The sequence below is a fragment of the Ictidomys tridecemlineatus genome, chromosome 4, assembly GCF_052094955.1.
Source record: "Ictidomys tridecemlineatus isolate mIctTri1 chromosome 4, mIctTri1.hap1, whole genome shotgun sequence".
In the NCBI taxonomy this organism is placed as follows: Eukaryota; Metazoa; Chordata; class Mammalia; order Rodentia; family Sciuridae; genus Ictidomys; species Ictidomys tridecemlineatus.
In genome coordinates, this window is record NC_135480.1 from 81,980,960 (window position 1) to 81,995,942 (window position 14,983).

Consider the following 14,983-nt stretch of genomic DNA (forward strand, 5'->3'; position numbering starts at 1 on the left):
GCTTCTTCCTTTTCTTCTTAAGTTGTAGTGGCTAGAGCTCCAATAACAATTTTGGTTTATGAGATAAATATGGATATAAGATACATAAAGGATCTGTGTCCTTGATCCTCAGTACTACCATATCAGATCTCTAGGCTTTCAAGTGGCTAAAAAATTATATCTAGTTTTAAATCACTGCTAGCCTGAATTTTCTATTATATTCTGCCAAATCTAAAACCTAACTGTAGGGCTGGGGATGTAGCTCAGAGATGGAGCACTTGTCTAGCAAGCATGATGCTCTGGGTTCAATCCCCAGCACTGCAAATAAATAAATTATAAAATACAACCTTAAGAAAATGAATCAAGAATTTGCCAAATATTAGTATTTAGATTTTTTGAAGTTTATATATTAAAACATATTTTGGAGTTTATTTAATTACTTTTAAAACACAGTAGATGCCCTTAATTAATATAAATTATAAAGCATTTAAGAAGCCTAAGAGTCTTTAAAGAATGAAAATGAAAGAAAGAAAAGAAAATGCTTCAGTAGTTAATACTGTGAGTCCTAGAGATAAGCACAATTAGTTGTGTGTAATAAAGTCACAGGAAAGGAATTGAAGTTATTATTTTCATTAGGAGGGCATCTGCCATAGTCCTTTTTATTTTAATAGCCTTGTACCAACCTTTTTATAGCGTTCCATTTATAACCTGATTTCCTGTGCAAGGCAGGCTTGTAAAATCATTTCCTATCCTCAAATATCACCACTTGAAGAGTTTTTAATACTCTACTTATTTAACTAAATCATAAGACACAAAGATAGCAAGTGCTTTACATATTCAAAACCATTTGCCTTAAAAGAGAAAATATTCCACACTAAAATCTGGAGAATTTCCATTACTCAAATCCTTACTCACATGCAGTCTTTGGCTCCAGTGATTGTGAATACAATAGTATTAACTTGGCAACTTTGTAAAATAAACTTACTGCTTTCTGGACATCTATATCCAGGTTATTTCCTTCTGTTGGACACAATCCAGATTTCACTCAAGTCATTGATAACTTCCTAGAATTTCTTCTTTATAACACTTTTTAAAATTCTTGTTACCAATAATATATCACAATAAGTATCTTTTAAAAAGAATTAAAAGCCTACAACTTGTACTTTTGATTTGTTACTCATGACTGAGAAAAAGTCAGAAATTTTCCTTTAAAAATTAGATATAGTAAATCAACAAGAGACGACTTTTACCTTTCACTCCTTCAGTTAACATGTTTATAAATATGCTCTCAAATAATGGGCTCATCACACTTCTGGCTAACATAAACCCTAATTTAGTCTGTTTCAACTAATGTAGATGAAGCTCTGAGGCACTAATCAGCAAAAGATCCAAGGCAGTGAGTGGCTCTCAAACTTCCGCAAGCATCAGGATTACCTGGGGGGCATATTAAAACATAAACAGGTGGTTCCCACGCTCAGGGTTTTAGATTCAGTTAGATCTGAGATATGTTGCTCAGTGGTAAAGCACCCCTACCTTCAATCCCCAGGACTGAAAAAATGCATTTTTAATAAACTTCCAAGAGATGCTGATACTACTAAACAGGAACTATACTATGGGAACTACTAATTTACATTAAAGAAAACCACTAATGATGGCATAAGAAGCAAAGAAGAAAAAGTGTACAGGATCCGATCTCAGCTTCAATATGAAACTGCATATACTTTTAAGTGGCAATTAATCTTGTTAAAAGTCCTTTCTTTAAAAATTTAAATGATAATTACTGATTAATTCACAATAATACTGGGTCTTATCCAAGAGAACTTTAATGTTCTTTTAGAGTCCTGGAAAAATAAAATCAAAACTAAGTAATTTTTAGATTACCAACATGTTCAATAGCTGATGCAAATTTCTAATAATAATATCAAGTTTGTAGGTTCAACCTGGTAGCTTCACTTTGCCCTACATCTATAGTTTGCAACGCTAATTCTGGCCAGGTGCCTCAAAAGAAATTCCAAGAGTCACAATGTGAGCAAAAAAGTGATAATACAAAAATCCATCACCACTACTGAATTAATATGTCAAAAGCATACTTCGTACCAACATATCACCTTTAAGAGAACTTGAAGCTGAAACTAAAGAGAACACCTTGCAATAAAATGTTTTAGAAATCTCGGAAACTCTTCTACCTCTTCAGGCTATAAATATAATAAAAATTCATGAAAACAGAAATCCAGGATTTGCTATTTTAAAACGATAAGGAATAGCAATTTAAAAATGCAATTAGTTGGGGTCTACTTTGAGTATGTGTACTCGCCCTTTTTTTTTAATGTGAATTAAATGTAAATATGGACTGCTCAAAAATACTAATGAACTTATCATCTAAAAATCATGTGATTAAAAAAAAGACTGGGACAAAACGGTAGTGGCCAGAATAGAATAATGAAACCATAAAGTTATATGATGGATAAAAGAAAAAACAATTTAATAAAATGAATGACAAGAGAAAAGGGAGCCAAAGTAATCAAGAGTAGCAAAGGGTAAAACAGATAAGTGAAAGGGACCATAATAATATTAATATAGATAAGATTGGGAACTGAAAAGATAATGCACTCAGTAAAATCCACATAAAATTAACTTCAGCTTGAACCTAAAATAATAATTGGTCAGACCAAAAGAAGAAAACCTTTTCAATCCCTTGAATGGGAACTATAAATAGGATTAGTGGTGAGAATTCAGATAACATTCTTTTATTTAGATGTTCACAGAGCACATGTTTGGCACTTGATATCTTACTATTTGATTACACATAATAGAAAGTAAAATAATGAAAGAAACCTACTCAAGCTCGGACTGAAAAATGGAAATAATACTGTACAAACTGAAAAATGAAAAATTAGACTACGAGGGCAAAATGTATAGTTCTGAGTGTCAGGCCTATCCTAGCATCCAACTTACAATCTTGTTTTATTTATATTCCATACAGTTCCATTTACATCAAGAACCAACAAGACCAATAAGAATAAAATTAGGGACTACAGCAAGATTATCAGTATGCTAAGTGAATTTTTTCACAACTCTCTCTGAGAGGCTGGACACATGCAAAGACTAGTCAACAGTAGAATACACAAGAGTTGATAAACAGTTTGCAGAAGTCAAGCGATACCAAGCAACACTCAACAAAGAATACTACTTTTTTTAAGGATACTAGATGACAAAACCACAATTGGTTAGAGAACAGCTATTTGAATTATCATATAAAGAGTAAAACTACTCTTTTATGATCAAAGGCATCAATTCCATGGTCTAGAAAAGTTAAAGGCAACAGCAACTCTGAAACAATTACAAATGTATATGAAGACTCAACCTATTGAGTTTAATACACTGTACAATGGCCAAAAACTTCAACAATGTGTGTCATTTTCAAAAAATCAATGGGCCACCAAAGGTTGCTGTACTATTTTTCAGATTTATGTCCATCCTTCTTCCCGGAAGGACTCAACACATCTATCAATAAACATTTAAACATAAGATAATATTTCAATTCAGTTCATCTCATGGTAGAAGTATCTAAAGAAACTAGAGCTAAATGTATTACCAGCTTCAATTATATATTTGATCTAAGTATCTTGCTAAGCTGAAGAGAAAGTCACATAGTTTCTATTTTCTAACAACCTGATAGCACTTTTTTTTGCATAAATAATTTTTCCACATAGCTAAATTCAGCAGAAATTTGTCAACTCTATTGTGTAAAAGACATTCTGTGACACATTTAACAGTCTTAACTATTATGTAACTATATTATATAGCTTTATCAATATATCAAAACAAATGCACAAGAAAATTTTCTAACTGAGCCTCCATAAAAACAAAAACCTAAAATAAACTACACTTAATGGGTGACAGTATTGCAAAAAACTGAGATAACACAGTCAAAACACTGATATTTTGCTTTGTCACAGGTTAACAAAAAGTAAAAACATAAAACTAGATAGACATTTAACAGCTTTTAAAACTATCCTGCTTGCGTTTTAGATCATCTGTGACTGTTAGCCTAAATGAAGTTTAGAATCTAAAAGTAAGCTTTCTAACAAATATATATGATGAAGCTATTATACATGTTGATTAGAAAGAGTGCCACAAATGAACATTATGATTAATGAAATTTAAAATGTGAAAGTGTGGTTGGGTAACTTCTATATGTAGATAGTCAATAAATGTTATTTTTCTATCTTACCTAGGAAAGAAAGCTGGTTTTCTCTTCTGGAAAATATGAAATTATACTTCTAACCAGAAAGGAGACTAATTTACTATAGTCAAAATTCTATCTAGTTGTTCTTATTTTCTCGAATTCATGTATCAGTTAACGCATTTTTTATTAAGAAATAAAGATAGACATATAAACTTTAAACCTGCTGAACTTACTTTCTTTTCAGGAAACTAATGTGTTACAGTGCAATAGTTAGAAACATTAGTTTTTAATAACAGATAATATTTATTTAGTCTAATTTCAAAATCCAAAACAGAAGTTGTTTGCAAAGGTAATGCCTTAATAATTAGTAAATATACATTCACCTAAATAATGTCATTAAAAGCAAAAAAAAAAAAAAAGAATTTTAGAGTGTCAAGATACCTAGATTTTCTACATCAATCCTATATTTTAAAAGATTAGAAAACTGAAAACTAGAAAAATTAAATGATACAGGACAAATAGCTAGCAGACTTCAGCATGCAGCTTCCTGACTTTCAGTACTTTCTTCTAACATACTGTAAGGCCTCCTCTAACTGCTCTCTCCTGCATCAGAATACTAGTTGTATCATCTGTTTTCATTGTATTTTATTATTCTGAACATTGTCATTTGTAACTTTCCCATAAAACTATAATTTTCCAACTTTTTTAATGAAAGGTTTTACTGTTGAGCCTGTAAATCCTCAACTTTCTAAATTTAATTTTAAAATTTTGAAACAAACGTATTATATATATAATGAGAGGAAGAGAAAAATTCTTATCTCTTGATAATTTAATGCACAAATTCAATATATCATTGAATACCTACGACATGCTGGGTCTATGTTAAGTGCTAGAGATATGAAAATGATTCATATGGTCTTTGCCTTCAAACATCCTATAACCTACTAGAAAAGAATTAAACCAACAATTAAGAGTGTAGTTGTTAAGAACTGAAAATGGAGTGGGTCTGAACTATACATGCATATAATAGAAAGAATCTAATTTGGAATGATGAGATCAGTCAAAGGTTCCTCAATGAGGTACTGAATATCCATGGGGGAAAAAATAGCAGTACCACCATAGAGCAGTAGAATCCAAAACGAATTAAAAGACAGAGCAATTTCAACTTATTCAAAGAAAAAAAATGAAAATTGTGTGCTCTCACACAGCAATTTAGTATCTAATAACACTCTGTTTTAGTGGAAAAGACCTGATTTCATTGTAGCTTTATAACAAACACTATTTCTTAATAAAATTTTAAATTACCATTCTAAAAAGACTGTATCTAAAACATGTCCAGTTAATATTCACAACAGCTGTCTACAAAGATGTATACAATCCTCCTCAAAAATCTAGAATAAAATACCCATATGTTACCAGAGAAATGACAACCTGTAGAACCAGGAGTCCAAGAGAGATGAAAACATTCACTTTTCTTTCTTAAACCAGTAAGGACAAAGACTATTCAGATACTGACTTTCAGCCGGAAGACCGAGAACTCAAAGCACAGGGGACATTTTTATTTACATATTTAAGCAAAACTGGGGAATGGGGAGAGAAATGAAAGTGTTTGGCAAAGCGTGAAAGAGAAGTGATGAAAAAGAAAAAAAAGGCGGAGCTGAATATGAACACAAAAACTGAAGACGTAAGAACGGATGGAGGAAAAAGTGACGGATGGTTTTGGAAAGAGTGCTAAAGACAAAAAGCAAGAAACGAAGGAGTAAGAAATTGGGGAAAGGGCTGTCCAAAGAAAAAATTGAGAATCAAAGATAAGAAAAAATAATGAACTGGAGCTATGAATATCCGGGAAAAAACGAGACTGAATAAGAAAGGTGAAGGGACCCAAAAAGAAACAGCGAGTTTTCGACCTCCTTTTCCTCACCCTCTATACCCCAGAGAGAGAGGAAGAAGTAATTTCCAAGTCTCAAAGAAGAAATTCCGGAGCAACCTTCAGGAACCAGAATCCGTGAGTTGGGGCACCATCCAGCGAGTTCCCGGCCCCTCTCCATCCCCCTCGGACGCTGGGCGGGGCCCTGGGAGTCCCGGTTACCTGGACAGGGAGTCCACGCTGGGCGGCCGAGCCGCTGCGGGCTGGGAGCCCAGACTCTCGCAGCTCGAGCTCTTCTCCATGGCCCAGCAGGGGCAACGAGAGCAAAAGGCTGAAGGGACCTCCGCGACTGCCAGGCAGGGAGCGGAGGGCGGAGTGCACCAGGCAGGGGCCGCGGTCAAGCCAGCGCCGGCCTGGGAGGAAGACCGGAAGCGGCCATGTTCCCCCAGACTGCACCGCGCCCGGGGTCTGCGGCCTCGGGAGGACCCCGCGGCGCCCCTCGGACGCCGAGCCTGAAGCGCGGCGCTGCCTGCGTACCTCTGCCCCGCCCCACGCACGCCTGCGGGCTGGGGCGGAGAGGCGTGAGGCCTGGAGGGAGGGAATTCTGGAGATGAGGGGAAAAGGGAGGATCTCAAGGGAAGAAAGAAACCAGGAGCTGACGGCGTGGGAAGGATTGAGACAGGGATGTGATGACAAAGAAAATGAGAGGAATAGAGAGGAACGTGGGTAGGCTGTCGGATCTAGAGGCAGAAGGAACGTGGGGGGTGGGGAGCAGGGAAAGAGGAGAATGGGGGACCAGAGATGACAAAGTGTTCAGGAGAACAAGGGGCTGAAAATATTGATTGTGGGATGAGAATGGTTTATGTAAAGGCTGCTTGGAGCCATGAAGACATGGATTGAGAGTCTAGCTCTGCTATTTACCTGCAGTGTAACCCAAGGCACTGATCAACAGCTTCCTTATCTTTAAAAACAAAAGGAAGAATAATCTCACAGAGATGTATTTATAAGTGCTTGGCAAGTAATAAGCACACAAGTGTTAGCCATTAGTAGTCCTACTTAAGAAGGGTGTGTAGGATGGATTGGACATAAACTAGTACAAATTCAATAAATGGTAGATGTTATGAGTAGGAGCTATAGGAAGGGTGGCAGAACAGAAAGAAGGGGCTGGTAAGGAAAGGGTAGCAGAAAATATAGGTGAGGGAGTATGGAATGCTCAAAATTGTTTTCTTTCCACCTCTGGCCAGCATTGTAGAACAAGCACTGGGTCTGGGTCGACTGTGGCTTGGATTTATGGATTTGTGTGATTTGGAAGTGTCTGTAAAGGAAACGCACTTTGACATTAATCCATTGTCCACAGAAGGAAGTATGGAAGAGGGTTTGGAGGGGGAACTGAAAAACACACAAAAAGAATTAAATATATATGTACTACTGAATGTCCTGGTTTTGAACACGGAACCAACTTTTAGTGATTCCTTACCCTTTCAAATTCCCCCTGCAAAGCAGGAAGTGAGTGAGGAAAGATAAAACTGTGATAAGAGAACAGGAACTGGGTAAAGGGGAAATGTTTCTGTGTGTAATTTTCTGTTACAAAGGATTCAGGAAGAACATAGAAAGGACACCATAAAGGAATTTTTCAAATTGAGACTGAATCTCGGTCACCTCATGTGTGGATAATCAGGGTCCAAAGACTGACCTTTCTACAAAAAGCAATTAAAAACTCTAGATAACAAAAAAACTACCAGAGGGGTCAGGAGAGTAAAGAGAAGCAGGCAGAGTAAAAACTTGGAGTACATGACCAACAGAATGAAATTCCTTTTTTTTTTTTTTTTCGGTGGCTTTAGTTAATGGACAGCCAAAAACTGAAGCAGCACAGAATGGTAAAAACTCCAGTAGAAAGTGTGCTATCTTTCTAACAGTAAGGAACCCCAGTTCCTGGGGGCACACACCTGTAATCCCAGTGGATCCTCAGGTGAGTCAGGAAAACAAAGAGTTCAAAGCTAGCCTCAGCAACTTAGCTAGGCACCAAGCAACTCAGTGAAACCATGTCTCTAAATTTAAAAAATACAAAAAGGGCTGGAGATGGGGTTCAGTGGTTAAGTGTCCCTGAGTTTAATCCCCAATACCAAAAAAAAAAAAAAAAAAAAAAAAAAGGAACCAAGAAAAGGGAGCCCAGGGAAGCTGGAAAGTGAGGCAGGAATTTCAAAAGGAGCAAACCAGAAAGGAGGACTCTAAACTGTATATGAACTTATTTCTTGATTTAAGTCCTTATTCGATTTGAACAACATAAGAACAATGCAAGCGATCCAGATACAGAACCAAAAGTCAGCTATCCCTCTTACTTGTCCAGATGAAAGAACTGAAATGAGATTTAAGTTGTTACCTATGTAAGCAAGACAGTTTGTGTTGAACCAAATTAATTTTCTACCATAATAATTTTCTATCCATACTTTCCAGAGGAATATAACAAAAAATCAGAGATTCCAAAAGATAATTTTCAAAATATCTAGGGCATGATCGAAAATTACTGTAAGTGCCAATTACATAATTCAAAAGTACCAAGAAAATCACACAAATTCTCAAAAGATTATCAAAAGATGCTAAACTCAAGAGGACATGTTGGAATTATCCCACAATGGTTTAAAGCATCTAATATTAATACATTCAATGAAGTAAAGAACAATATACTGTTCTAAATGAAAAGACACTAAATTTCAGCATAGAAATTGAATTTTTTAAAAAGAGGTATAAATAGAATTTTAGGAAATTCATTAAATAAATTCAATAAAAATATTCAGTGGCTGGACTTAATGGCAAGAATGGACTTGATAAGAGAAGAATATAAGGAACTTGGAAGACAAATCAGTATAATTTATCCAATCTAAAAAACTTTTTAAAAAATGTTAACAGAATCTGAGTAGCCAAAAACTTACTGATTTTGGCCAACAACATAAATTTACATATTTAAGATGTTAAACACATAAAATATGATAAATACAAAGAATAAAAAGAACAAAGAAAAGCATGACAATGTATTATGATCAAACATTGAAAAATAAAGAGAAACTGAGGAGAGGGGATTTGGCACTTATGGTCCCAAAAGGAAGAACCACAATTCTAAAGAGCACAAAATACCTAGCAAGTTCTGATAGTAGAAAATAGTAGAATAACTTCTTTAAAGTACTAAAAGGCTGGCAAGGGAGGATGAAAGAATTCTATATATACAGCAAAACGTTTTTCAAAAAGGTATAATAGGGATGCAGGTTATTGCTCAGTGATAGTGCTGACCTAGCATGTGTGAGGCCCTTGGTTCAATCCCTAGTACCATCCCCAAAAGAGTAAAATAAAGATGATTTTAGATCAAGAACAATTAAAATAATTTATTACCAGCAGACACACAACTACAAGAAATGAATTCTAAAGGAAATTCTTCAGGTTTAAGAGAAGTGATACTGAAGGAAACTCAGACATTCAGGATGAAGATTAGGAATGGGAAAACCTGGATAAATGTAAGCAATTATTTTTTCCTCTAAATTTCTTTAAAATGCATACATCTGTTTAAAACAAAAATTATAGCATTTTCTTATGGACTTTCTAATACATGTATACATAATCTATGTGAAAATAAAGATTGTTAAGGTTGTTGGTAAATGGGCCTACATAATTGTAAAGTTGCTATATTTTATGTAAACTTGTACAATATACTCTAAAGTTGTTTTATGGTAAGGTATGTTCTTTTATTATTATTATTTTTAGAGATTAGAAATAAAAGTCCTGTGGCATTGGCAGTTTAAATATCCTATGGTAACATGAAGCGACATAAGGGACCAAACTGTAGACTTTAACTGTACTGCCCATCTTCTTAATATTTATACTGTTCATCTTCACAAATAATTTATGCAATTCTTACAGTCTTTGGAATTAAAATCATTGAAGATGAACAATAAAATTTCCTTTGCTAACATGTACTTCTATAAGTTTCTTGGTTAAATTCCTATAATTTCCATATTTCACTACACCATGCTTTTGAAAACGAAGGGGATTAGCAAATTATGCTGATATACTTAAGTAAATCATGCTGCAATCCGTATTTTTCCAAAATGTATTAGTTTTATAAATGTATTTTATCAATATAATACACCTACAAAATTTTTGTAGGAAATCTCTCTGTAAACATTCTTGCTCATTATTAAATATTGCTTGCAAAAATCAGAGATTGTTGCATATTGATCCCCTCTGTGAAGTTATGATTAGATTCTATTAAGTTCCCCACAGATACAATAATAGAAAAAAGGTCAGAATTTCCAGCTCCTGACAATATGATGAAATGATGTGGGCTCTGTCTTCCTCCCCAATGCAACACTTACAGCTGGAGGGAAACTGGTGCAGCTGAGAACATAACATAAATACTGTGAGAAGTCTTTTGAGAGGCAGAAAATGGCTAGAGTCTAATGAACAGTGGAGAATAGCAGCCCATATAAAAAGTGAAGAAAAAATGTAAATATTTTTCTTTTTTGCATATTACCATGATTAGATCTTTATCTTCCTGTTTCTTCTGCAAAGCAGAAAATAAATGCCAGCCCTGTATCAAGGAATGGAAGGGCAACCACAATGTGGTGCTATAGCCAGCTGGAGTAGGAAACTGTAATAATAGATACTGGAAAACTAGCCAGGTCTCAAGCATTTTCATCTCGTCAGCTTGCCTTATAAGCTCAGAGGGCTTTATGGAAATAACCCAGAGAAACAACTCTTACACAAGGGCTATTTCCTTGATAGAAGCACAATAGAATTCCTTAAGGATCAGTGTTGCCTGATTGCTGGAAGGGTTGCAAGTGGAGAGTCCTCAAGTCCAGTTTGTAGGGCAAAGGGAGCATGAGCTTTCCCTGAAGTCTCTAAGATAAACACAAGCTTGGATTTTTCTCCTCCAAAATACATTATCTAGGAGAATATGAGCTCTGAGAGGAAAAAAAACATAATAAATGTGAAGAAAACAATGACTATAAACATACACACGGTAGGGGAAAAATAACAATTTTAAAATATCTTAAGGAAGTAGAAGGCTATTGCTACATGAAGCAGGAAAAACAAGTTATCAAGAAGGACTTTGGTATTTATCCAAAAGGACTAAAATTAGCATACTATAGTGATACAGCCACGTCAATATTTATAGTAGCACAACTCAAAAGAGCCAAGTTAGAACCAGCACAGGTGCTCATCATTAGATGAATGAATTAGGAAAACGTGGTATATGTACATAGTGTAGTTTTATTTATATCCATAAAGAGTAATGAAATTATGGCATTTGCCAGTAAATGAATGGAACTGGAGAACATTATACTAAATGAAATAAGCCAGACTCAAAAAATCAAGGGTTGAATGTTTTCTTTTACATGAAGAAGTCAGAGCAAAATAAGGGGAATAAAGGTAGGGTCAGATATCACAAGGATAAAGAGAAGATCAGTGGAGTATAAGGAGATTGAAGGGGAAGGAGAAGGGATAGGAGGAAATGCAGAACGAATGTAACAAAATTACATTATGTGCATGTACAAAAATACCAAAGTGAATTTCTCTTTTACACCAATTAATCACTAATTGAAAATAAAAATAAATAAATAAATAGAAGAAAAACCAGCACAATAGAGGAAAGGGAATTAGGAGGAAAGGGGAAGAAAAGAAAAGAGACACTGGGGACTGAAATGGAGCAAATTGAATTCCATGCATATATGATTATGTCAAAATGAATCCAACATTATGTGCCACTATAATGCACTAATAAAAGCATAAAAGGAAGGACCATTATAAAGACTGTATTTTAAATACATAGTGTCTGAAATGAAGAATTCAATAGACGAGTTAAATGTTAGAATGTATTTAGTCAAAGAAGAATTAGTGAGCTTGAAGTTAAAATAAAACAACCCTCTGGTAAAGCACAGGAAAAAAATGGAAAAACACAAAAGAAAAATTAAGAGATGTGGAGAGGACCAAAAAATGTCAATATCAAGATAGAATAAGATTCAATATGGAAGCAAGGGTAATATTTGAAGAATGATTTTTAAGTGTTCTCCCAGAAAAAGACAAGAGACTAGAGATTAAAAGAGCTCTCAGTGTTGAATAGTGTGTGTATAAATTTCATGCTTCACACATCCTAAGGGAATTAAAAACGTTAAACATAAAGATAAAACTAAAATTTCTAAAAGGAAAAGCAGCATCTACAAATGCCTGGGTGTGGTGGCATACGCCTGTAATCTCAGCTATTTGTGAGGTAAGGCAGGAGGATCATATTTTGGTGCCAATCTCAGCAACTTAGTGAGACCTGCCTCAAAATTAAAAAAGGGCTGTGGGCAAAGCTCAGTGATAGAGCACCCCTGGGTTCAATCATCAGTGCTACACCAAGAAAACAAAGTAAGGATCAGATTGACAGCAAACCTCTGATGGTTGCTAGAACATGATGGGATTCAAGACACACTACCCAAAATATCATATATTGGCATAGTGACTAAGCTGAAGGAATTTGATAAAACTGCAAAAACAAGAAAGTCTCTCACACCCTTCTCCCATGCTTCTTCCCTAAAGTAGAGCATATAACCTAGGAAGAATTTTCTGACATTTCTCTGAAATAGGTCCTAAGATCTTTGTGTGAGAGATGCACTCCTTGTGTCTGAAGGAACATCCTTACATCTGAAGATGAATGGTTACAGAAAAGAATTTGAACAAACAGAACTTATTAAATCCCCCCAATATATTACTATGAGATCGGATCCTTTTTACCCTATCTTATTTCCCCACAATTACCCACTCTTCATCAAACCTAGCATGAATATATACAAGTGGAATTATTTATTTGGGTCTCACATTTTTATGAGCCTAGAATATAACAAAAATTTGTCAAATAAATTTGGATTTACCTTGTTAATCTCTTTTGAATATGGACCTCAGCCTTGAACCTACAACGGGTAAAGAAATTATAAAACATAAATTACAATAGGAAGCAAATACCTCTCCTAAAATTATTTTTAGGAGAGGTATTTATTTTAGTTCAGGAGTCTAACAAATATTCAAGTAATCAATGTATAGAAAAACAAAGTTGCCTGACACATTTCACATATGAACCTTTCATTTGTGAACACATGTAAACTCAAGTGAATGCCTAAGTGAAATAATAGTTAATATATGGTGATATCAGCAGAAAGACAGACTAGGACATGATAGGCCTTTGTTCCCCAACTAAGATTTTCAGTTAATATCAAGGTATAGACTAGACTATCTTTGTAAGAACTCAAGAGATCTGTTGAAAAGCTTTAAAACCCAGACCAATCTAAAGGCAGCAAGGACTCCAGTGAAGCAGTAGGAAAATTTGTGACCCTTGCTGTATCTGGTCATGGCCCTCCCCTTAGAGGAAATAACATGGAACTATAAGGAAGACATTCTCTCTTATCAGAATTTTTCCATTAGGAGAGAAAGGAAAGAGTGGATTGTGCATTCAATGTTCTGGGTCATCTGGATGTTGGCTATGGAATCAGTTTTGTCCTTGCCTGACTCTGACCATTTATGGGACTGACACCAGAATTTGGAGCCCAAAACAGAGGCAAGCAAACATTGGAGCAGTAGTTTTGCACGCAAAAGCAAAGAAAGCAAACAATCAGAAAAGGTTTGAGAAATCCAAGAACTTCCAGCCTAGCTGATTGGTAAAATTCTTCTTCTATATAAAATCAGTATGCAATACTAAGAGGTGGGTTTTACTTTTTAATTCTACAAAAAATTACAAGTAATAAAAATAAACAGAAAAACATGGCAAAATAAGAGGAACAAAATAAAACTCTAAAAAACCACCCCAAAGAAATAAAGACCATAAACTGCCTTACGTGACAATTTTAAACAACTGCTATAAAGATAAGCTAAAAGAGAACACGGATAGATAACTAAACAAAAACATCAGGAAAACAATGCATTAACAAACTATAAATATTGACGATGAAATAAAAAACTATAAAAAAAGAACCAAAACAAATTGGAATTAAGTAATAAAATACAGTAAATGCACTGAAAACTCATTAGAGGGATTTAATAGTAAGTTTGATCAGGTAGAAGAAATAATCAGTGAACTTTAAGACGGGTCATTTGAAATCATTGAGTCAGGGGAACAAAAAAGTTGTTTTTTTTTTTCAATTAAGCCTGAATAACTTAAGGGACACTATTAACCGAACAAATATATCCATTATGGAAAATAGAGGAGAAGATAGAAAGAGGCAGGGAAATTACTTGAAAGAATGTTGCCTGAAATTTTCTCAAATCTGAAGAGAACAATGAACACACAGATTTAAGAAGTTTAAAGAGAATTATTTTCAAATTTCCTAAAGTCAAAGATAGAAATTATAAGCAGCAATGAAAAATCTTTTTGTTATATACAATGGAGTATCCAGAAGATAGTAATCATGATAATATCTTTTTTGAAAGTAAGTTGAATTGAGAAGGGCAAATATGCAATGGAATTTTAACTTTATACAATTTGGGACTTTTTAAACTTTCAATATCAAGCACATATTTATGTAAGTTGCAAAGCAATGAAATAGAAGCCAAAAAGAAAATGCTTTATAAAGGTATAAATTATATTTAAAGATGGTTAAATAATAAGAAGCATTAGTATCACATGTACAATTTTAAGTCTCTTTAATAGACACAGTATTGTCACATTTTATCTTTAAAACAATCTTTGAGGTGAAGAAGTAGTTATATATTATTATCCTTATTTTATAGTTCAGGAAATACTCTTACAGAAGTTAAGTAATGTACCATATTATGTATAATTGTATTTGATGAAAATTTCATGGATGACTTCAGGAGATACAGGCAAATGGATGAGTTGTCTCATAAGCATAGTATGTGAAAGTTCATACATGAAAGACAGTCACACAACAGTAGCCCAATTCAAAGAATTTGCAGAGTTATAACAA

At 34.5% G+C, this 14,983-nt stretch overlaps 1 protein-coding gene across 7 annotated transcripts in view; it reads right to left on the reverse strand.

Annotated features, from left to right (window-relative positions):
- Positions 1 to 14,983, reverse strand: part of Mtmr2 (myotubularin related protein 2) — a 105,952-nt gene that overhangs the window by 75,805 nt on the left and 15,164 nt on the right. For 2 of the 7 annotated variants that reach the window (XM_078046895.1, XM_040285122.2), the window contains exon 1: positions 6,258 to 6,591. The exons of 1 other annotated variant lie outside the window; for it this stretch is intronic. Coding sequence is in view for 2 of the 6 variants with exons in the window: in XM_040285119.2 (XP_040141053.1) it covers positions 6,258 to 6,337 (80 nt within the window). In the remaining 4 variants the exon portion in view is untranslated. Of the gene's footprint in view, positions 1 to 6,155; positions 6,175 to 6,257; positions 6,596 to 14,983 lie in introns of those variants that run through there. 4 more of the 7 variants (XM_040285119.2, XM_005338017.5, XM_040285120.2 and 1 more) reach the window with 4 other exon arrangements.